At 35.8% G+C, this 25182-nt stretch overlaps 1 protein-coding gene across 3 annotated transcripts in view; it reads right to left on the bottom strand.

Annotated features, from left to right (window-relative positions):
* LOC134540755 (uncharacterized) overlaps positions 1 to 23329 on the bottom strand; it is a 30426-nt gene extending 7097 nt beyond the window's left edge. Inside the window, exons 1-4 of one of the 3 annotated variants that reach the window (XM_063383676.1) lie at positions 23041 to 23329; positions 20082 to 20266; positions 17061 to 17263; positions 11333 to 11376 (exon numbers count right to left, since the gene is read on the bottom strand). In XM_063383676.1, the coding sequence (XP_063239746.1) occupies positions 11333 to 11376; positions 17061 to 17263; positions 20082 to 20251 (417 nt within the window). In that variant the 5' untranslated portion in view covers positions 20252 to 20266; positions 23041 to 23329. Of the gene's footprint in view, positions 1 to 11332; positions 11377 to 17060; positions 17264 to 20081; positions 20267 to 22377; positions 22854 to 23040 lie in introns of those variants that run through there. The other 2 variants (XM_063383657.1, XM_063383667.1) reach the window with 2 other exon arrangements.
* Between the last annotated feature and the right edge of the window lie 1853 nt (positions 23330 to 25182).

Genomic DNA, 25182 nt, shown 5'->3' with positions numbered 1-25182 from the left:
ACTTATATCACAAAAAAATTCATTTTTATGTATAAAATTCAATGAAAGTAATTTTTTTAGCATTAAGTTTGTACCAAATTGTCTCCTCTAAATACATTGCAATAAAATTAATTTTTCATTGCTAGAGCTTGCATTTACATTTCTGATGTTTGTACATTTTCCAAACACAAAAACACTTGAGATTTATTTTTATTCAGAATAGATTTTTCCCTAGACAAGCTTATTGCAAATAATGTTATTGTACAAGTGCACCATGCATCAGTCAAAAGGGCACACATTTGGTGAAATTGGTACTAAGAAATATCTGAGTGGTTTACTTGTTTAAAAATACGCAATCTTTATGAATAAAAAGGATTCATAAAAACAATAAAACCAAAATATCCTGTTTTAAAAACAAATTTGTGTCTTAAAAATAAAACCATTAGATCTTGTTTATCGACATGGCGAGACCTGCAATATTACATTGAACTTCAAACAACTTGGTTACAGACTCAGTAATTGATGAGTCCTGCTATTGGTTGAGATTTAACCTTTGGCCAACGCCTCATCACTGGAGACACGATATTATGGTTTCATTTTTAGGCTGATTTCATTTCTAAAACAGTAGATTTCCATGTTATTGTTTTTATTTTTTATGAGTCCTTTTTATTAATAATATTCCACAAATATGACTTTTTAAGGTTTCTTGATATTTATTTCACCAGTGTCATTTTGACTATGCATGATGCACCTTTACATTAATTACAATATAATAATTTGTACCAGGCATGTCTAACTAGTAGGAACAATAAAAATAAACCAGAAAATATTTATGTCTGTTAGAAAAAATGTACATACATTTGGTACAAACTTCATGGAAAATGAATTACACTGAACTTAATATATTTTAAGAGATTGTGTTATTGTGATTTAAATTTGAGTTTTTATTAAATATTCTGATATTATATGGTGCATTGACATGGTTCTTGGTGTTAGTTTAGTTTTATCTCAATTCAACATATAATCTTGTCACACAAGTATCACAAAGAATGGGGTGTAGTATGGCTTACCAACCCTCCGAGTCTTGGTCTTTACAGTAAACAATAAAATTATTTATAAGAAATAATAGGATTGGAATGCATAAAAATAAAAATAGACCTAGTAAACTTCAGTTTTATCAGTATTGAATTTTTGAGTTCACTATATTTCCTCCAATATTTTTTTTTCAAATTTTTTTTCTTGAATCTCAGTTCTTTCAAATACCAAATATTCAATATTATTTAGAGGGTTCAAGGATTCAACCAACCCATCCCTATTTTCTACTTTTCAAAGGGAAATTATTAATGAATGAATTGTATGAATTGAAGTGTTATCAGTGTAATCATTATTCATATGTTAAATAGGTATTAGAAAACTACATAATATTCCAGAACAGCTCTATATCATTTGCTTTATTTTCATATGCTGGGTTCTACTGTATTTGCCAAGGTGTACCACCAGAGACAAGGCAATATGAGGAAAATGTGATGCTGACACAGTTTGCCAATTGACATGCATTTTATATATAAAGACTTTTTTTACAATTCAAATCAAGTTGTAGATGAACATGCAAGTCTTTGCCGAATACCACTCAAATATTTTGCTATTTTAAGAAAAATCCAGATATACAACTTTGAATGCTTGTGTTGGTGTTTAATCAGCACATTCTGCATACCACACACTGAATGAGAGAAATGTAGGAAACATTTAGCAAACTAATCAACTGCCACTGCTTGTATATAAAAACAAAAAATTGTAAAACTAAAAATAACTTATGTTAAAGTAAGATTAACTTATGAAGTATATCTGAAACGTGAACACACAATTATTGCATACAAGTGAGCCCTTTTTCAAATATTTTAAAAACATGCTGTTGTACAAATTCTGAAATATGTACCATGTCAAGAATTTTTCTCTTTCTATTATCACCCAATACACATAAATAGTTTTAAAATTTGCTACAAATAATTTTGCTCTCTCTCCAGCTTTATGTATGTACACTAAATGACCCAAACAGTTTTTATCATTTACATTCACTTAGTAAAATCTTACTCTGCTATACATATATCATGCAACTGCACTTTTATGTTAACAAACCCTTATAGCCAGTAGCACGATTTAGAGTTTAGGTGTGATCTTGAGTAAGCTGATCATCATTCAACCACATTTTCTGTTGCACCAGTGTTGTGAGAGCTGAGCGAAGACAGTTGGGAACTTCGATGTGAACCGAATCTCAGGTTGGTTCATAGCAATGATCTCGGATCAACACAGCGTGAGCAGACATGGTCGGCATTTTCACAGGCTTTATGCATGTTAATTTAATCAAAAGTAAATATTAGAGTATTATTTACAAAATTTCAGATATATAATACATGTATCAAAAATTTACTTATTCTAGTGTTAGAACATCACAAGAGAAATTCCCATATTTTTAAATGCTTGTTATTGAAGTACGTATAATGTTTTAATATTTTATTTCATCATGATTAACTTCCATATTAAATAGAAGCTTTTTTTAGTTAAAACCTATTCATATTTTTGACTACTTCATTTTGTATTAACTTAAAAAACCAGTATGTATTTTCAGTTGTTATCAAAATTCAAAAGATGAGGCAGCGACTATATGTTCTGTATCTTGTGGCAATTACAATAATCATTTGTTTGCCATGTCGCAACTGATTGTAGAGACTTCATATCGTTCCAGCTCACCAAAAAAAATGAACCTAACATTCCTTCAACACTGCTGCTGCCTGTTGTCCCAGATTGGAAAAGTATGAAGTTCGGTTCACGTGAACAAAGATAGTGTAGTCTCAGTATGTGTTGATACAACATTTAGAGGAATGATCCCTAGATCATTCTTGAGCTAAGATCATTGGATCACAGATTGAAGAGCAGAATGGTGCAACTGGCCACTAGTAGTAGTAATATAACCAAAATGGTTGCAGTGCAAGGATTTATTTTGTTAACAGCACTCTATCCCCCTGAGCAGAATCAAATGGTTGTGACAAGCGTTTGCCTATGCATTATCATATTTTCCAACTGCGAGGTCGCAAAACGGTAAACAGTATTCCGTAGTTGGAATAAAAAAGGCGAGACTAAAGCAAGTACACATACATAATGTCACAATATCAAGCAGTGAACAGTTGATAGGCTAACTAATGATTATTCCGAATTTGGGGGGGGGCATAGGCGTGCGCACGGTAGGTGCCACAGGTGCCTTGGCACCACCAATAGGGTTAACGTTATTTTGTTTTTTACAAGTAGAAATAATACATACTTACAAAAATCTGTATTATTTCCAAAAAAATGTTTTCCAATCGTGTCGAGTCAGGCCCGGACTGGTCAGGTCGGCTAGTCGGCGATCGCAGAGGGCCCCCGGGCCAAGGGGGCCCCCAAATAAATATTTTTTTCTACGAAATATTTAATAGATTTACAAAATTGCCTCTGTGTATTTTTCATTTTGGGTCACATATTTTACGTTTTACGTTGGTGATGCTTTACGTCGTATACACCTAAAACCTTCATATATAGCACATATTCAGCTAGCGACAGGCGAGGGGCGTCGTAGACTCTTATCAGTATGACTCATGTCGTTCTTCCCCCTCGCTACGCGTGCAATTCGAACCTTTGGGGGGGGGGGGGGGGAGTGCTGACGGTAGGGGAAGTGACAAGCTGAGTCAATGCTGTATCAGCTCAGTAACTGCGTTGCATTGCATGTCGCAATTGCAGCACGTTTATTCTTTGTGTAATCGGGTAAATTGTGTTAAGTTTTGTGTTTACAATTAACAGCAACTAATGTGTGCGCGAAAAGTGGTTCGGATTCGAACAAAACCGCATCATTAAGCTCAGAAAATATGAAACGTGTGTATCCAAGTGGTGCTAGTAAAAGAAAAGGAAAGAAAAATAAAATTTCAGAAAAAGTTAAAAGCTCGCAAAGTTTCAACACTTGGTTAGCTAGTTCTAATTCCAGTTCTCAGGTACTTAGTCATCATTCAGAACACAATGAAAATTCAAATACAGGTAAGTTGAATAAGTTATCAATCGTAGGGACCTGAAAAAATCACGATCGCGAAAAACTCGAAAAATAATGTGAATTGTGATGTTTGGATGTTAAAACGTGATTTTCTAATTATTTCAGTTTTTTTTTTCTTTCACGAATTTAAACGTAAATAAAAATACTTTTAACGTTTTCACGTTTTTTTCCAGACACAAACACCTTATCTTCACGTGCCTGGCGGAGGGATGGGATAGCTTAGTTGAAAAACATGCTCTGCCTCGTAACTGCGTTACTTATGCCTGTTTTAACAGCAGTTGTTTACTGCCTCTCGAATGTCATCTAGACTTGACAGAAGACACGTTGATAACACTACGGCATTTCCGTGGGAAGCGATAATGCAGCTGTCTCGTTCTCCATTCGTCATCTCTGTTTAAGCTGTGAACCCAGCCCACCCCCCGCCTCCCTTCATTCGATCAGGGCACTTTTAATACCTCTTTCCGAAAGTATTTTATGCTACAGCGACAAACTATTTATTTTTGTAACTGCCTGCTTGTGGTTTTAATATAAGTCGTGTCAATAACACTGTTAACAATATTTACATTTCTTAAATAGTAATTGCTTCACATAGGAAATACTAAAAATTGTAGTTACTGCAAGGCACCAAGCTGACATATTGAAGTGTACACTATGATGTCTTTTGATGACTAAATTCAACACTTACAGTAGAAGATTTAATTAATTTCTAAAAAAACTAAACTGTTAACGTCATATTTTAGCTACAGTGCGACTACGACTAGGTATGTATTTGTTTTCAGAGACTGAAGATCCAGTGTCACCTCCATCATTTCAGCCTGTGTCTACTCCCAGTACTTCGTCTTGTAGTGTTGAGAAGGAAATAACTACGCCTGCTTGCGATCATACTGTTTTAGACAGTCCATCATTAACATCTTTTCATCTCTGCAGCAGTTCATCAAGAAATAGTTCGAGCTCCGACTCAGAAAACACCGATGAAGGAAATGGCCAGGAGACACCTGATGCTGCTGTGGAACAACTTGGTTGTTTCATCTGCCCAAACGAAAATGACCCGATCGGAGTCAAAAAAGCTTTTATGGAGAAGCACCCAATTCAAGTAGTGAAAGAAGGAAAAGGAACTAAATTGCCATTTGAGCCTTCAAAGCTGTATTATCGACTTCTGCCAAATGGTGATAAAGTTCACAGAAAATGGTTATCATACTCAGTTCAGCTTAACAAAGTGTACTGCTCTTGTTGTATGGCGTTTGGAGGTACAGATCATAGAGATTCTACCTTTATTATTGGTCACGATGTTTCTCCCAAACATGTTTACAAAGCTATTGAGATTCATGAAGATTCTCATTACCATGAACTCGCGGTGACAGCAGCTTTTCAAAGCCAAAAAGGTTTTGACATATCAACTCTTTTAGCTACCAACCAAACAAAAAAGCGAGAAAAAGTTCAGACCAGGAGATTGGTTGTGCAACGTTTGATTGACATTGTTTTATTTATTGGAAGGCAAGGAATCGCCTATAGAGGTGATAAAGCAGAAGGAGCATATACGCTTGGCTCTGTGGAAAACCATGGAAATTTTCTGGAACTTGTGATGCTGGTCGCAAATTATGATGTTATTTTGCAAAATCACATTACAATGTGTATTGAAGAAAGCAAAAAGCATCGAAAGAAAATAATAAAGAAGAGAATAGCCACAGGAAAGAACACTCAAATGCCTACGTCTATTGGACGAGGTTCTTTACTGACATTTTTATCGAAAACCTTTATCAACAAGTTGATCAAAGTAATAAGCTTAATATGTCGTAAAATTATTTTGAACGACCTTCGCATAAATTACAGCATCATGGTAGATAGTACACATGATGTTGCTGTAATGGATCAGTTGGCTATATGTGTTCGCTATGTAGTGCAAGGAAAAATATATGAAAAACTTCTAGATATGACAGTAGTTGATGATTCAAGTGGACTTGCTTTGTATGAACTTGTGAAATCTACTCTAGCAAAATGTGGCATAGCTACATCAAATATTATTGCTTGTTCTTTTGATGGAGCTAGTAACATGAAAGGATGCTACAACGGCCTGCAAGCCAATCTCAAGAAGGACATGGATATCTTATGTATACCCATTGTATGGCACATGTGCTAAACATAGTAGTTGCTGATACGACTGTTAAAATACTGCAAGCAGAAAACTTATTTGGTTTGGTTGAAGAGACGGCGGTTTTTCTAAATTTGTCACACAAAAGAATGGCAGTGTGGGAAAAAGAAACAAAGAAAAAACACACTGCACATGACAAGTTAAATAGGTTACAAAAAATAGGAGCGACGCGATGGTGGAGCAAACACAAAGTTCTTTCATCAATTGTTGATGAAGAGTTTTTGAATTCTGAAGAAAATTCAAATACTGCAAAATTATTTAATCTTATGTCTGTTTTACAAAAAATATCAGTTGGAAGTTTTGACTGTAAATCAAAATTCACAGAAAGGAATTTGATAAGTCATTGGTCTAAATTTGAGAACCTATTCATGTCTTTTGTATTGCTTGATTTATTTTTAGTTACTTCCCCTGTTTCCAAGTACTTGCAAAGTAAAAACATTGACTACTCTATCGCTTGGGACCTGATTCAAACACTACTCCAGCAAGTGAAAAATAAAAGAAATGATGTACACTATGAGGCTTTGTACTCAAAAACAAAAACATATGCCAGTGTTCTCAATGAAAAGTTAGAACATAACGAAGTTGACATTGAAATTGAGTTAGACTTTAACAATAAAAGGACGTCAAAGAAGAAGATGATGCCTGGGGAAAAATCTAAAGACGAATCTTCTGAACTGTCAACTACTCAAAACTACAGACTGATTTTTTTCACTGTTTTAGACTGTGCTAGGATAAGTATCGAAGAGAGATTTTGCCCGAACAAAGAAATTTTACAAGATTGTTCCTGGTTGGATCCAAAGAAATTTAATACTATTTTGAAGCTGGATGAATTTCCTGCAGAAGCCCTTTCAAGCGTCTCTAAACTGTGTAAAGTTGACAGAAGCAGGGTACTGATAGAGTTGAAACAGTTTGCAGCTCAGTACAGCAATTTCATACAGGAAGATAAAATTGAAGAAAAACTAATTGTGGGTGAAGAAAACACAGACAGTGAAGATCAAGATGGCGATTTTGAGTCAGCATCAGAAAAAGAAAAAGCACCAGAAAAACCTATAGGTGTCTACTGCTCCGAAAAGAAACGATGTTGTTGATGTTTGTCATGTGCTTTTTCTGTTCTTTTTGATCTCACACAATCTGGAATCTATATAAATCTGTATGTAGTTTATAAATTTGTGCTTACTATTCCTTGCACACAAGTTACATGTGAAAGAGTTTTTTCTAAACTTAAAATTGTTAAGAACCGACTAACAGGGTTCGTACGCCTCCTTAAAATCCTTAAAAAGCCCTTAATATTTCATTTATGGAATAAGGGCCCTTAAAAGTCCTTAAATTTTACCAAGAGTCCTTAAGAACTCCTTAAAAAACACTGTGCGAACGTAATGACTACTGTTATTTTTGTTTCTTTACCGACTTCGGCAATAAACAACGCTCGGCGCATGCGCCGTGCACGTTTACAGCGCTGGGTGTGTGACGAATGAATTAGTACTATCCAGAATTCAGTGCGGCGTGTCCATGTTTGTTTTGGTAATGGCGGACCATTCAGTTTTCAGCATGACGTAGTTTATGATACGAATTCTAATGCCTGGAGGAAAGTGTGTTTTTAAAGCCACATGGCTTTTGAAAAAGGATTGCAAGGAGTGGTTGCATGAATACGAAAATTGTAAACACAAAGCCATGTGTGCACGGTGTAACAAAGTGTTGGATGTTGGTGTAATGGGTGAAAGTGCTTTGAAAGTACATATGCAAGGTACGTAATTTTTTTTTGTAGCTAGCTTTTTATAGACTTTATATTTGTTCTATGTCTGAGAAATGCTTTATTTAAATTTGAATTATGGTCTTTGTAGTTTATTCAATTAGTGGGTTTAAATGATGGTACGTTTTCCTATATCTACATTATTTTCCTTGCTTTCTATCAGAAAAATTTATGCAATTTGTGTTGAAAATGAACATAATGAGATTTTAGTTACTATTTCATTTACATGTGAAGATAAGGTCAATGTACCTATCCGTGTTCTCAAATTGTAATTCGTAATATCACATGTATGGTATGTACTAGAGACTTCAAAAATAATGCCTTATTTTACTTAAATATTTGTAGGTATTCATGTATATCTTAAATCCTTAAAATCCTTAAAGAGGTCCTTAAAAACTCCTTAATTTTTGATTGCCCAAGAGGGTACGAACCCTGGACTAAGGTCAGCTTCAAGCCAAGAGCTCTTGTCAAGCCAACTTTTTATTAATGTTGAGAGAGACTTATTTTACGGATTAGATAAAGACGAAATTATAGATGGAGTAGCTGGAACCAGTAAAGAACTTACGAAAAAGCTGTTGGGTTAGTTATAATAGTTACTTTTAAAGATTATTTTATTATTTTATTTGTGTTTATCTTATAATAATTATTTAGATTTCTCTTTAAAGATTGCTTTCTTATTACAATTCAACAGGGTATCATAGACAAAAGAGGAACTAAGTAATAATTTTGTTATTTTAATTTGAAAAATATTTTTGTTTGTTTGTTGAACTTTAAAAAAAATGCTAATTTTTAAAAATTGTTATTCAAAGTGTAACAAACATAGCCTATTTATATTATTCTATTAATTTAGCTTGCATATAATAAGTATACAGTAGTAAAATTCGGCTTGGTTTCTTTGTTGATAATTTTCTTATCCTACTATATTTTTATTTTAATAACTTATTGTAAGTTTCACCAGTTTATGTTTTATAAAGGCATACTTTAAAAAATATGTTTTGTTTAAATTAATCAGTGGAAACAATACAATTACTTACTTAAAAATATATTTTCTTCAAAAATTTTGATCAAAATTCATTTACTTTTAAAGCCTTAAAATAGAGTAAAATGCATTTTCCAGGCGCATAATTTCTAAACATTTTCCGGAGGGAACGCCCCTGCTCCCCCCCCCCTCCCCCATCTGTTTTCTGGGTGGTATTCCATAACCCACAGACTTCTCGGTAGGGGCCCCCTTTCAGTTTCTGGCCGAGGGCCACAGAAGGAGCCAGTCCGGGCCTGTGTTGAGTTACAGATATGTGCTCATAACACTATCAGTATATAAATTATCAATCGAACCAACTATACACACGGAAACAAGTCAGTTGCAATTACTTGTGTGGTACACGCGGGCCGCGGCTACAAAACTTCTGAAATGTAAATACATCTCATAGTTCTCCTCGAATTACATATAATGCGTGCTCGGTGTCCACTGTTCACTCCACTTGGCAAGCGCATGGAATAATAGCCGCCGTCCGCCAGGGTTTATTTAAAAAAAGAGAGAGTTTAGTTAGTTAAAAGGATAGGCTTACTCGATGACTTATATGCAGTCGCCGACAAACCATTTTTGTTGTATTCCAAAAGTTAAAACTTTTGCCCACTCTTATTTGTGCATTTTTATTATTTTAATATTTTACATATTTAAGGTATTTTACAAAAACTCCCTTGATTTTTTGATTTTAAAACTTAACATTTGAGAATGTTTTTTCTAGCATTTATTTGGCGTCTTAAGAAAACATGTAAGGGAAACAATTTGTGCAATTTACTTTATGGCTCAACAAAGCTTAAAACTGTAAATAGTTTAGTAGTTTTCCTGGCGTATATAACGTTCAAAGCCATAATTTGTCATAAAAAATGTTAAAATTTTTACATCTGTGTATTTAATGTTTTTGTTCGGAAACACCTTAAATAGCACCATTTTGCGCTTTCAAATGCAAGTTTTTCCGGGGGAGGACCCCCGGACCCCCCGCTATAGGCTCGGGGTCCGTGAATGACAGGGCTGTTGTCATCTGGCACCACCAATACTGAAGTCCTGCGCACGCCTATGGAGGGTGGGGGGGGGGGGGGGGAACAAACAATTAAAAGTTATGCTACACCATTCTAAATAATCCTACAATTGATAAAAATTCAAAATAAAATCAAACACAATAATTCCTGGGGAAAAAAAAATCTTTTGCACTACCTCTAAAAAAAAAAAATGCACCTGGCACGTTAGTTCAAAGAAATAGGTCATTCAAGCGTATTTTCACATATATTTGCAAAATAAACAAATTTAAAAATAATTTCCATTTTGTTTTAGATAATACAATGAATAATGTTCAAAGCTTGATTTCAATAAGTCTGTGTGAGAGAGCCCATCCAACATGAGCTGGAGTGAAATTTGAACGGAACTTATGATTTATTGAAATTATTCCATTAAATTAAAGTAAATGGCCAGTTATACTCTCTCATGAGACTAATTAAATTCAATCTTTGAGCTTTTGGTACTAAATTTAATTTTAAATAAGCTCTTCTTGCAAAAAAAAAAATACAAATATTAGTTTTAAAAAATAAAAATTAGTCAGCATTTTACCATTCTTAAATCTTACTTAAACGAGCCAACTTTTAAAATAACTTGTCAAGTTAGAAATGTACATTTTTTACAGTATGAACAGTAAAAAATTACCCTTGTTATTTAACTTAAATATGATATATTCAATGTCTCACCTCATCTTGAAGAGAGTATATGTAGTGAAAGTTTTTTCTCTCCAAATTCCTGTGAGCTGGTGTGAAAGGTGCCAACAATTTTTTTTTCCTCCATGGGTCATGCTCATGAGTCGACCCTTTTTTTGGTCAGCTAGGCAGAATAAATAATTGCTCGAGCTGTATACGGCAGTCGCTACACTAGGGGATGGGGCGAGTATCTGGTCCCGTCGCTGTGCATTATCTACCCGAAACAGGCATTAAATCTAACCTTCAATGTTTCTGCTATAAGGAAATTTTTTTTAGCTTTTTATTCCTGAAGATGAAGTTGAAGAAAATTAATCTTTGATTCGACTGCAACTTTTCAAAGTTTCGCACACCTCTATTTATAACCAGTCTGGATAATGTAGAAGAGTGCTGAAAGGTTTATGAAAGGGGTAAAAAAAAATATTGCCCTAAGGAAGTTTTCCTGTAAGTGTTCAAAACACTTCCTTGATTGGTATCACTGCTAAAATAAATCTTGGCAGGCTACGACTTGGGACTGAACACATGACCTTGGCAATAGGCAACGAAGAGACCAACATTTAAAACTCAGTAAAGTTACGTCTTCTTTTAACAGGCATATACAAATTATATACGGACTATTTTTTTACTGTATGAAACTCACCATGAAATTCTCCTTCTTAGCATATTGCTCCAACTTTCCCTGGCCTGAAATAAAAAGAGGCACTCATTTAATATTAGCAAAATAAAGTAAATTATTGCATACTAAAATTATTAAATAACAATAAATGGAATGCCTTTTTTATTTTTATATTTTACAACTTTTTAAGTACATCCTTTAAAGCTTTAAAATTTTAACATAACAGGTCCCTAAAATGCATTTTAGCTTTTGTCCTCATATAGTGGTTTTAATTTGGCAGGATAAGAGAAAAAATTTTGCTATTTAATAATAATAATAATAAATTACTGAATTAACCATTTTTTTAGAAAATTATTATGATATTAACCCTTTCACTGCTGTGGACGAGATATCTCGTTTGTTTTATTATTGGCTGTCAGTGCTATTGACGAGATAACTCGTCTTTTACTTTATGTACCACCAGTGCTAAGGACGAGATATCTGGTTCAGTCCCTCTTCCTTCATCTATCTATAAATAGCCTGCCAAGTTCTCTCCACAGCGGCGGCCAGACACCCTGCGGCGCCGGCAGCACACATGACACATTCTCTGCTGCTCCCCCGTAATAGAGATACATAATTGAGACAGTTAAGATAAGATAGTTGCCGACCCCATCCAATGGCTTTTATAAACAGTCATAGCAGCCACTTCACGACACTAACCATTCCTGCCTTTGAAATTGGAATATTCTGCAGATAACATTTTTCTTTAGCCTTGCCGTGTGGCTCTAAAGATGTTTATCTGTCTGGGGGGGGGGGGGGGGGTGTTACAGCTAGCTTGGCAAAGAGGGTGGGAGGGAAGAGCAGAATAGTTGTGCAGTGTAATATCACAAGTGTGTTTATAACAGGAACAGGCTAGCTTTTTCAAGACTAACGGGTAATTTGTATATACAAATTATGAGAGACAACAATTTCTCACTAACAAGGAAGCACTGGATTTGATCCTCACAAGGAGCGACAGTGAAGAAGAAATGTTTTCATCTAGTGATTCAGATGATGGGCATGCTTCACACCACAGGAAGAAATCTCCCCAGCCATCTTCGTCGGCTGGGACTACTCGCAGTCCTTCAAGAATAAGATTTGTTGAAGTCTCATCAGACTCTGAGAGTGATAGCAGCGATAACGAAGATAATGAAAACCCTACCAAGAAAAGAATAGAAGACACATTAGAATGGTCTTCTAATAATTTGTCTCCTACAATGATGCACATTCAGGATGTAATGCAAATGTAAATAATCAAAGTCCTATAATATACTTTTTTCTAGTGTTCTTTGATGTTTCATTGATGACATTCGTAGCCGAACAATGTAACAGGTATTATATTTATGCTGTTGAAAATGTTCCACTAATTTTGCAGTCCCATTCTCGTATCAAGCAATGGAAGGACACAAATTTCGAAGAATTATTTTGCTTCCTGGCAGTTTGTTTGCTGATGACACGTGTGAAAAAACTAAAACTAAGTGAATATTGGTCAAAAGATGCTCTTTTGCAAAAACCAGAGTTTGGAGACATCATGTCAAGAGACAGATTTTTTACTTTTACTGCGAATGCTTCATTTCTGTGACAACAGTGTGGATAATGTTGGAGATAGACTTTTCAAAATTAGAGGTATATTAGACGAATTCGAAATGCTTTTCGATATTCATTTGTACCCTTCTGTAAATTGTGTATTGACGAGAGCTTGATCCTTTTCAAAGGACGTTTGATGTTCAAACAATACATACCATCAAAGAGAAGCAGGTTTGGTATCAAAACATTTGTTTTATGAGATTGTCAGACAGGATACGTACACTGGTGCAAAAAGTGACATTGACGATTTAGGTTTGGGAAAGTCTGGAGACATTGTGGCCACTTTGTTGAAACCTTATCTGAACAAAGGTCACACTGTATTCCTGGACAACTGGTATTCAAGTCCCAGCCTTTTCCATTGGCTCCATACACGTTCAACAAATGCCTGTGGTACAGTGCGAAAAAATCGCAAAAATATGCCAAAAATCGTCAACAAGTTGGATAAAGGAGAAATTTCCTTCAGGTCATCAGGTGAGTTATTGGCTATGAAGTGGCGTGACAAGCGTGAAGTATGGATGCTGAGCACCTGCCATAGTGCAGACATGGCAGAAAGTGAAAAGACAGACAGAAAAAGTGGACATAAAATATTAAAACCTACATGTGTTCTGGACTATAATAGGAGTATGGGATCTGTAGATTGAACTGACATGGTAATTAACTCCATTGAATCAGTGAGAAAAACTGTGAAATGGTATAAAAAAACTTTTTTTCCATGTATTAGATTTGGCAGTTCTGAATGCCCATGCTCTTCACTCAACTGTTACCGGGACAAAACTACCTCTTGCTACATTCCATATAATGCTTATCAGAGAACTTTTGGAAAAATTTATGAAACAAAGAAAAAAGTCTGGAGGGGGTGGGAGGAGATCAGATGAAGACACTCCCCTGCGCTTATCACAGAGACATTTTCCTACTGCCATTGAAGCAACTGGTGTGAAAAAGTTTCCTACCCGAAAATGTGTTGTGTGTACTAAACACAAAATTCGCAGAGAAACAAGATATTCATGCAGAGACTGTGATGTCGCACTGTGTGTCGTCCCATGCTTCAAGGATTATCACATCAAAAAGAATTTCTGAAGTTTTTATAGGAAAATCTGTAAAAATGATACAGTGTTCCCACAAAACAAGTGTGTGTTTGTAATAGTATTCAAAAACCAGATGTGCAATACAAGTGTTGATTCAATACAAAAAAATGACTAGTTTTCTATATAATAGATACATCATCAATGTGATAAAACAATTAGCAAAATCAATGTGAACATTTCTAACCTAAAATGAGGGTTTATTTCACATTTTTGCAATAATGTAGTAATCAAATTATGTATGTAGTATTATACAATTTTTATACCAATATAGTGTCTAAGCAATATTAGAATAATGAATCCAGTATAATATATCATTAATAATGTCAGGTTCATAATCCATGTTGAGGTGTGAAAAAAATAAAATTAGTAGAATATCTGTATATCGAAATATCAAAAAAAAAAATTTATTATGCTATAAATTTTGATAATTAAAAAGTGTGCTATGAAAAATAAGTAATAACATATTTGTAAAAGTGGTCTATAACACTTGCAACAACATCAGCAAAAAAAAAAAGTATTCAGCACAGGGGATGAATATCTATTAATACAGCTAGTAGTACATATTGTAATACTGTTGAACATACAGCAGTGAAAGGGTTAAATTTCTAATAGAAACCATTGGCACACTAGGCAGATCATCTGCCTTATGCATCATATTGGAGTAAAATGAACCTGACACCACATGAACACATGTTAAATGAAATAGTAATGAAATGTCATGTCTCAAGGCCCAGTTTCACAAGTAATTATGGTTATTTCCTTATTTCTTATTTCACTTTTATGGCAATACTTTGTTTTAAGGGTTATTCCTGTAAATTTATATTGATAGCTCTTTTACATGCTGTGTTTGTTCACAAACTTTGCCACCAGATAATTACCATTTTGACAAGTCAAAATCATGTCTGCTAAGACTGATTTTTTTTTCACATACACAAAACACTTGAAAATCATTTTGTCAGATGTTGCAAGTCGTCGGTTGTAAACTTCTTTCTACTGCTGTTAATTTATACGAAACCATTAGTGGATGTTATCAAATAAAAGTGTTTGAAATGAAATTTGAATTTTTTTTTCTATAGTTGAAATTACATGTCCATTACATGATTCCATGATGTGTCTGAAAGAAGGAAAAAAAAACATTAACTTTTGTTGATTGCTCCTCACAGTCCTGTGCCGTAAAGAAAGAATAATCCTAGCAAACTCGTCATCTACGTACAAACAAAAGGAACTACGCCCCGGTTAAACAACAAGCTACCCTGGGCCTGCACTGCACGTCTGGGGCCTAATTCCTTGTAAAAATGTCAGAAAAAAATGGAGATTAAAACTTATTGCCTCATGGCCGACACCCAGACGTGAAATTGTCAGTCTCTATGCGCTCATAATAATTTTTGTGAGCCGCCGGATGACGTGACCCATCAGCACAGCAATCAAACAATGACTGTCTAAATGATGCAAATTCCTATAGCCACACAGGGAAGAGGTAGCCGTGTGACCTCACCAACTAATCAGTAATCACACACAACTCTTATGTACAAGACACAATACCACTTAAAATACACTACCCTAACATCTAGGCATTTCTGTAAAAACAAACACAATATTACAAAGTCCACTTCTGATTGGCTGCGACAAAAACCTAATAAGTTTACAACTTCCAGTGGGAGCTAATACCTGCAGTTTTCCCCATTATAAGAGTACTACATAAAGAAAGCACCAAATGTTTCTGTAACTGACAAATTGTCTAGAAAAATGGCACCTCCATGTCACGCACTTGTCTTTCATTCTTTATTTCTGCCAAAACACTGTTCAATGTTCTATAAAAGTGCTAAATAAACTAGAAATTAAAATTTTAACATATTATTTATGCAAAATAAATGTGAATCAATGCACAGTGGACTCATTAGTTGTTAATCTTATGTTTAATAAATGACAATTACAGGTTTTCAACAACACAAGAATTAATGATTAAAATATAAACTGGTTTTATGACACAAAAACAACACACTACACCAATCCCACACTTAGCACGACTAATGTGTTCCTAAAAATGTTAGTGTTATTCAAAATCGCATATTTGGAAGCATTAGAAAGTGCTTATTCGCATATCACTGCTTGGTTTACACCATTCCTGTAAGGCAGTGATTATTTTTCATTACAGCATTCATTTAACAACATTTTCTAAGCGAATCATCTATTCATTTCTGTTCCAGTATCTAATGTCAAATATATTCCCACTAGTACAACCAATAGCATCAGACTTATAAAAACGTTTGATAAGAGTCTTTATTTACAATATGTACGATTGTGCGCACAATTAACTAGCTTAAAACTAAAGTGTGACCAACATAACTGTAGCCTTCATGACATTCTGCACGCTGTAATACTTTTAGTTTTGTCTCAAATACTTGAACACGATGCATTACGCTCTCACTTGGAAGCCATGATTCCAACTGCAGGTGCTTGCGTACGTACAGTTACCGGCAGACGAATAGGCAGACATTGTGTTTGTGTGTGCAAGTTCCCTGCCACTGGCTAGACTGAAGTTCATCATGGCCCAGTCTGTGGCAGGATGACAACAGTAACGGCCCGGCAGCATACGCGCTGATGTAAAAACATTTGCTCTTTTACACTCAATAGCTGCAATTGAACTCGCCATATCTGATGTTTGTACAACAGCCGATTGCGTTGTCAGATCTGCGCGCGCATCCCTCGTATAACTAACTGCATTTCACGGTACATCTCTTGTTTACCAAGATGATGCAGACTTTGTAGCGTCAGATTTTTTTCGCCTGTGGCGATTTTGTGCTATCTGAAATTTACAGACGTGCTATTCAAGACTGGGGCAGTAAAAACACATTGTGCTAAATGAATTCGCACAATTTGAAGACGTGATAAGTGAGGGATTGGTGTAGTATTAAAAAATTACCGATCCAGTACGGTAATTAATATTTCGGCAATTTCCCCAGGGTTTCAAGACACCTTTTCAATTCCCTGAGCTCTCGCTGTCTGCAAGAACCTTGTGGTTGATCTGGAAAGAGCACAAGCGAGAATGAAGGCACTCCCACCTGGGGTTATCTGGGGCGGCTGGCCGACCTCCACCGGCTTGCTGTTGACGAGCTCGCCGTCCGACAGCTCGTACTTGCGCTCGAGGAACCGCAGCACGACGCTCCTCACCGACCCCAGCTCCACTTCCAGGCGGTCCAGCGTGTTGAGCAGGTTGGCACAGCTGCGGCATATCACGTCGTCTTCCGTGATCACCACCACGTAGCTGCCGGCCAACAGCGAGACACACAGGCTGCAGAACTTCCGTTTTCTTGTCCAACACATTCAGACAAACTACCTACTTTCCTTGTTAAAAGGGGACTTGTACACTACAGATAAACCACGTGGAACATTAGTTATTCCCAATGTTCGTGGTCTCTGGAAAAAACTAAGATGACTGGGAAACAAACACAGACTAAGAATAGTTTTTAAGACAAATTCCACTATGTATTAAAAGCATGATTACCAAAGTAAAACCAGCCATAGATGACTTCCAATGTCAAAACTGTGTTTATCAGTATTAAAGAACACAAAGGCAACATAAAGAAGGTCGAAATTCAAAAATCTAGCCTTGCTTAGGGTTACCAGACACTGATAACAAAAAAGGAGGACATTCACCTCGCAAAAGGAGGACATTTCACTAAAAAGGAGGACAATATATATATTTTTTAAAAAGCCATTAATTAATTACAACGGAGTACGATATTTTACAATGTTTTGGCATTTAATACAGTTTCAGTATAAAGAATCAAACAAACTACGCATATACAGCATATTAAAAACACGTGCTTCTGCATGTGCTGCTACCTGTCAAGCTGTCACAGAACTACTTACTAGTGGGGTGACTCTGCGGACAGCGCATTAGCGAGCACCGCGCGCTTTACTCAGAATGTAACTGCAGGAATTTTCTCACTTTATAAAAAATCCGGACATTTTGGAGCATTAAGGAAAATCCGGCCGGACGCAAAAAAATACATAAAAAGGAGGACATGTCCTCCTTTTGCCGGACGTCTGGTAACCCTAGCCTTGCTGAACATGTCTGAGACAACAGCCATAGAATACTCTGGGACAATGTTGCACCACTCATACAGGAAGAACAAGAAAGTATTGAATTAAAAAATATATATAGGGATATATTTATTTCAAAAAGAAATCAATTTACCATAGAACTCACTTGCAAACACTCTCACAGAAATAAACCATGCAATAATACCAGACTTTAGTTGCGTGGCCAATCAGAAGAGCCCTCACCTGCCATTGGCTGTACTAGGAAAGGAGGGCACACATTATAAAACCTGTGTTTACCAGTGACTGATATCAGTCCCTGATGACGGGGACAGATGCCAGTTTCCAAAACGTTGCAAATATTTTGTCATAGAAAACCTATTGTTTTCATCAGTGCTGTCATCGCGGTGTTGTCCATGATAACTTTATTTTCATTGTTGTGATTGTATGTTTGCTGCATTGTCAAGGTTTGTTATTTCATTTTGTGTTCTTGTTGAAAATGTCTCGTCGCTGTTAGCTCACTGTGTTCCTCTGTGCTGTTATTTTTTCATGACTTAATTCCTTCTTAATTTTTTGTGTTGTCTAACATTTAAAGTTTGAGTTCAGTTGATTTAGGCTTGTTCTCTGTGGATTTATGTTTTCATTTTATTTCTTATTTTGCATTCTTGATTTTTTTTTTTCCATGACAAACAGTGCAAAACTGTATGAATTTTATAAACGTGAAAAATCTTGGAAAACCATTAATTTATGCTTTGTCATTCCAATAATTTTGATAAAAAATATTTCAGGATTTATAGCAAAAAAAAAAAATAGGATGAACTTGAGATGGCTGTATTATTCCCATACATAGAGAGAAGGTTACAAAAATAAAACCAGAAGAATTAAAATAATAATATTATTAATATCTATCATTTATAGTGAATCAGAAATTCCTTTCTAAAATTTACTTGTGATACCGGTAAGAGAAGCGCTTATGCAACTCAAAAACAGACAGTTGTTATCCCAAGAAAGACAATCAGTAAAGCTTTAGAGTCCTTGTGTTACAGACAACTAGGGACTTAAAATAATGATGGTACACAAAACTGTACTTAGAAAGCGTTGGTGTAACCATAACCTTATGGAGATATTTGTGAAAGCAATCATCTTAGTTATACACTTTTCAGGCACACAAGATTAGTTAACATAATGAGTGAATGAATTATGACTTAGCGAATCACAACATCGTGGTTAGAGATGATAAGAGATAATGCAATGCTGGAGCATTGCCAGAATGCAATGGCAAGAAAAACAGGAGTATCATGAGATAATTCAGCCGCCTTATGGCAGCAGTACATTTTCCACTTACGAGAAATATGGGCTTGACCGGGAAACAAACCGAGATCAGATAGCTATTCACGCAAGAAGAAATAATCAAGATGAAAATGAACAGAATATATAGGTAGATCACATTCAAGGAGATGATGATGTGCTAATTTATCTATTTGTGGATAAATTTTGGTTTTCAGCCTCGTTGACCAAGGTCATTAGCTACAGTAACTCACAACACATATAAGAAGAGAAATTGGCCATGGCACATTATAAGGAACTATCACAGCATTTGACAAAAGAAATTTCAGGGAAAAACATGAAAAACCGATGGACTGACTGGGATTCGCATCCAAGTCCTCCAGAATGCAAGAAGAAAGTTTTACCATTGCCCCACCTCTCTTGGGAGTCAATGTGGTTGCCTTGCCGGATCACTCTTCTTTGGGTTTAGTTCTTAGCTTCTCAGGGTGATCCTGTTTCTCCCACCCATTCATTCCATCAATGCCTCATTGTCATCTCATCACCTCTGATAGTCTTTTACGACCTAAATGTCGATGAGACTTTCAGACATAACTATCTAATTAATTCATTCATTCATTTATGACACCTTGCTTCATCAGGATGTGCTAATTATGGATACACAAAATTAGTGTGCGATAGTGAGTAATGGCAAACTCTGTCAAACCAGTGCGGAGATCAAGTCGAGGAAACCAACGCCAACCAATGCAACTCACCTTTCCCCAACCAGCTGGCTCATCTTCTCAATGATGGGAGTCTTGGTGCAGAGCAGGCGGCATGTGGCCAGGGGATAGAACTTGCCGCTGACCGGTACGCCGCACACGAAACACACCAACTCCTCGGAGGCGACAGACATTTCAGGGTGTGGCTTGCTGTCTGTTGCCATCGTTGTCTGCTACTGCTACACCAAGTATGCACTGTTACTGTTGCTGTTGCTGCTACAAAGATGTCTGATTTATATATTTAATGGCATAGGCAATAAATTATCTGTCATTGTCCGTCTAAAATGCTATTTTTCTTCTGTAGTACCACCATGATGCATGATACATGGTTCGTACCTTCTTGCGCAATCAAAACCTATGAAGTTTTTTAAGGACCCATTTATTTCATTGCCTTCGCCACCATCAAGAGGTAGAAAACTATTTGTAATATTACATAATATCACAAGGGAAAAAAGATAAAAAGTTTATGCACAAAAAACATTTCTGTTGGTTTGTCATTTCTAACAGAAAAGCTGCTTTTGTCCAGAATTATCTTTGTAACAAATCTAACCCAACCATAGCATCTACCGGTATTTGAAATTTGTAGCCCTATTGTTAAGTTTGATCACAAATTACATTTACTTTCCGAGTTCAAATTAAGACCAAAATAAACCTGTTTAGTTTAAAGGTGCGACAGCACATGTGCGAAGCATTGTTTGCTGCCAACTCCAAAACAAAGAAAATCAAATGCATAAGTACATTTATCAGCAAAAAACTTTAAAATACATGTATTTATCCATTACTTAAAAGCTAACAGTCTTCATTAAGGAAATTTTAAGGATTCTTAGTGAGATTTCAAGAATTTTAAGGGCCCTTATTCAATTAAAGTCAAATTAAGGACTTTTTAAGGCAATTACGGAGGCATACAAACCGTGATATTAAACCAAGCAACCATTCTAATTAAAAATAACTCTTTTGAAATACTGTTCAGCATGCACTGCGATCCAGGTGTTACCTAGGTGATCAGGTTCCCTTTTTGCCTGCTGTGCAGTGCCAACTGTTTCTGAGACACTTTATCCTTAGCAATAACTCTAGCCCCAGTATGCCATCAGGTGGCCTCACCATGTCTTGTCCTCACATATACCTGGCAGTTCTCCAGACAGACAAAGTTACCAAGTACACAGTTTCCGAGATGACAGATTAGTGGACACTTGGTTTCAGAATTCTGAAACTATTAGATCTTTCTTCACCAATTCCATGCTATAGGGGTGCATTGACCAAACTAATGAGATTTTTGGTTTAGCGATAGCTGTGTGTGTTTAAGGGCAAATTTAATTCTATTCAGCTGGTGAGAGAAGTTTCACAGTTGAAGAGAGGAAGACTCAAGGCGACGTTTGCGATGCGGTATGTGGTAAGTTGGTGAAACAATATTATAGGCAGTGGTGCAAAGACAAGGACCATCAAGCAAGTGAGTTACTGTAGGTCAGACTCCAATTTCAAATCTGAATAGTAGCACAAAGAGTTTAATATTCCTATTTGGGCAGACTTTTAACTAATTTTTATGATTTGAGATTAAGTGTGTAGTTTAATAAAATTGTATAGGCTATATACATAGGTACATACATGCATACATATACATACACACAGATAACATTTATTTGGCCACTGATTAGATAAAGGCCTAGTGGTAAATCATTAATGAAACTAATAGTTTAGGCCCAAGTATTGAGTCCTTAGGATTGCGAACTTCTATGTATGCATGTTTCGTTCTGCAAGTTATACTCTCTATTTTCAAATTTCCCTAGGTAATTATTAAAATAAAACTACAGAAATAATTGGGTAGTTATGGAGTTTAAAAATTGGGTATTTGATTGCTTTTAATGCAGTTTTTTTATTGCAACTAGGTTTTAGTAATTATTTATTTAAAATTAGTTAAGCCACGCTGTTTCCCAGAGCTTGAGCAGAGCAAGCACAGAAGTAAACCAATCTACCGGCCACATTTTATCCCACATCCTTACTATTATATAATTTTATAAAATGTATATTAAGTTATTGTTCATAGGTTACAATGAAAATCATATTAAATTATTCTTTATCTCTGCCAATTCTAGCAAATATTTTATTCCACTACAGATTGTTTCTTACCGAATTTTACAATTGTCGTACTTCTAACAATTAATTCCATCCTGGCAAAATTTCTCATGGGTTTCCATAAAAATTATATACAATTGTTTCTTCAAACATTAAAGATGTTCCTCTATTTACCATGAAAACAGAGTTTCTAAATTCCTAATGGTTTCTGAGAATTTACCATTTATAGATTACTGTAGGTGGCTTTTGCAGTGACGTGGTTATAATGTTGTGTTTTATTAGCAAAGCCAAAACTGTTTTCCACTTGAGATTGGCCTGATTGTTGATGCTGCCCAACTGTTTAGTTGATACTAGCTGCAACCTGATCCTGTGAAATTATATAATGTTTTATTACGAATAAGCCGAGACCCTTATTATTTACAGAATTTTATACATATATTTTGAGAAAAAGTAGCTAACCTTAAAATTTACCACCATCCCATTTTACTCTACTCAGTGCACTAATCTGCCCAAGTCTCCTTGAAAATTATTTCCTTTCCCGAGCATTTCATACACGACACAATATATGCGTGCAACTTTAACCTGCATTAATTTTCTCACCCAAAAAGTATAAATTACGTTTTACATAAATAATATTATTGTAGCTAAGAAACCTAACCAACCATACATTTAAAAATAATTAGCTTTACTTTCTAGAAGCAGCTACGCTACAGAATTACTTTTTTATTTTATTACCTCATCCTAACTCTTTGCCAGCTTTCCTACAAAAACTCAAAAACTCCCATCCATTATCCTACCTACCAAACATATTCGTTATATATATGCACATTATTAAAAAAATAAACAGCAATAGTTCAAAAACAATTTTTGAAGCCATACTTACATATAAAAGAAGATAAATTAATTGTTCTCAAAGCAATTATGTCGTTCAACACTTATGCTCTTATTTACAAATTTTAAATTGCAATACCATAGAAAAGGAATGTAGTTGTAGTATAAACTTTCATCTAAAAAACAATAAAGGAGTATACTAGTCCGTTAATCTGATAAAGCGAATTCAGACGTCTACGAATCACGCTATGAACTACAACAATTCGTATAATTCCCTACATTGGCGTAGCTGTGGCCATAATGTTAGGGGGGACAAATAATGATTTTGATGTCAAGTAAACCCATTCCCCTTTTACTAAGCAGAGAAAGTGAGATGGATGTAGAGCGGGTGAGGGGGGGGGGGGGTCCGGGGGTCCACCAACCGGATAATTTTGATATTAAAAGTGCAAAATAGCGCTTTTGAAGCAGTTTAGGTATCTAACCATTGCATACATCGATGTTAAAATTATTGTTGTTTCCTTAAGATAAAATTTGATGAGAGAAGAAATTACAAATAAAGTTGGGCAGAATAATATTATAAAATAAAAATATCACGGTCTAGAAAGTTGTGGGGGCGGAACAGTCCCCTCCACCCAAAAGGTTCAGGGGGACACGTCCCCCCTGTCCACCACGGTTCCTACGCCCCTGCCTATACTATACAAAAATTATGAAATAAAAACACAAAAATTGATAATAACCTTTTTGTTCGGTTTTTTTATATAGCTTAGATGTATTATAAATGTTTCCAACTATAGAATGCAAATAGAATTATATATTTACTTTTGCCAATTGTACAGTCGTATGAAACGGGACAGTAGGAGGAGGCAGTGGTGAGACCAATTATAAAGGATAAAAGATGGGACTAGGCATACCTTACAAGTTATAGACCAGTCAGCTTGACATCTAATATACGGTGTAGGATTAGTGATGGAAAAACTGATAGCCATGTATATAATGGACAAGATAAATGAGTTGGGTTGACAGATGAGAGACATGGTTTTAGGAGGTTTATTTTTCCTACGATATACAAATGGCTGAGCTTCTGGATGACCGAATGGAGAAGGTGGATGGAAGTGAATAGGTGTATGACATCGTTATAAATTTTGAAAAGGCATTTGACTAGGTTGACGCCGTCCCCTCTACCTCCATTGATTTTTACATGATTTTTATACGGTTCGTGATCTCAGGGAAGGTTCGGCCTTGTGGCTAGAGGTAGGGGCTAATGCAGTAGGGCCCCCCGAGCTGCTATAGCCACTCGGGAATCCTAAAGAAGAACACAAAGTTACTGATTGATGCCTGATGAATTTATTACATCACAGCGCTATACATAGTGCTGCCCGTCCTGGCCATAACGGTTGTCCCGAATTGAATAGTCACATGCGCAGCCACTTCCTCAGTGGCAGCTCACGATTTTACTACGCGTGAAGGACCTAATCTTTCACATGATGCGGCGGTTACAGAATAAACCCTAACATGGCATATTATACTCTGATGAATAAAACACTTCACTATTACACTTTACGTATTACACTGGGCTAATGACACGTAGGCCCGTAACTCCGGCGACTCTACCTGACTCTTAGACTTGTCCCAGATATTGACTCGTTAATAAGTTTGGTGGCACATGTCGCCTACTGGCTGCCCTGTGCGGGCTGAAACTATTTAGCCGGTCGGATAGGTTGTTGCGTGAAGCGCCGACGTAACTTCTCGTAGACTCCTCACAGTACTTACATATTATGCTGAACACTCGTCTTGGAGCACTAATTAATTTAAGTGAAATACCACATGGTAAATTGAGGCCGACCACGGAACAGTACGAAAAAGATTGAGAAAGATTACCACTATTGAAACTACATGTCGGTGAAAACAAAAGTTTCTGGTTCCGTGTTACCTCCAGTCTAGAAGGGCGGGAGGATAAGGGTTAGAATCTCAGAAAGTGGTTCTAAAGTTCGTGAAACAAAAGTTCTTTTATTAACAAAACTTGTAATAACAACATCACATCCTTCAATACACGCATGGTCAGATATGACAACCTTCTGATTTCTTATTTTGATGATTACAGCAAGTGTCCACGATGTCTGTGAACAGAATAATGTAATTAACAATATTGGATCACATATATATTTTAACACACATTTAATTAATGCCTTGTCAT

This window comes from Bacillus rossius, chromosome 1 (assembly GCF_032445375.1).
Source record: "Bacillus rossius redtenbacheri isolate Brsri chromosome 1, Brsri_v3, whole genome shotgun sequence".
Lineage (NCBI taxonomy): Eukaryota > Metazoa > Arthropoda > Insecta > Phasmatodea > Bacillidae > Bacillus > Bacillus rossius.
Note: the sequence above shows the minus strand (reverse complement) of the source record. Positions and strands in the feature narration are given on the sequence as shown.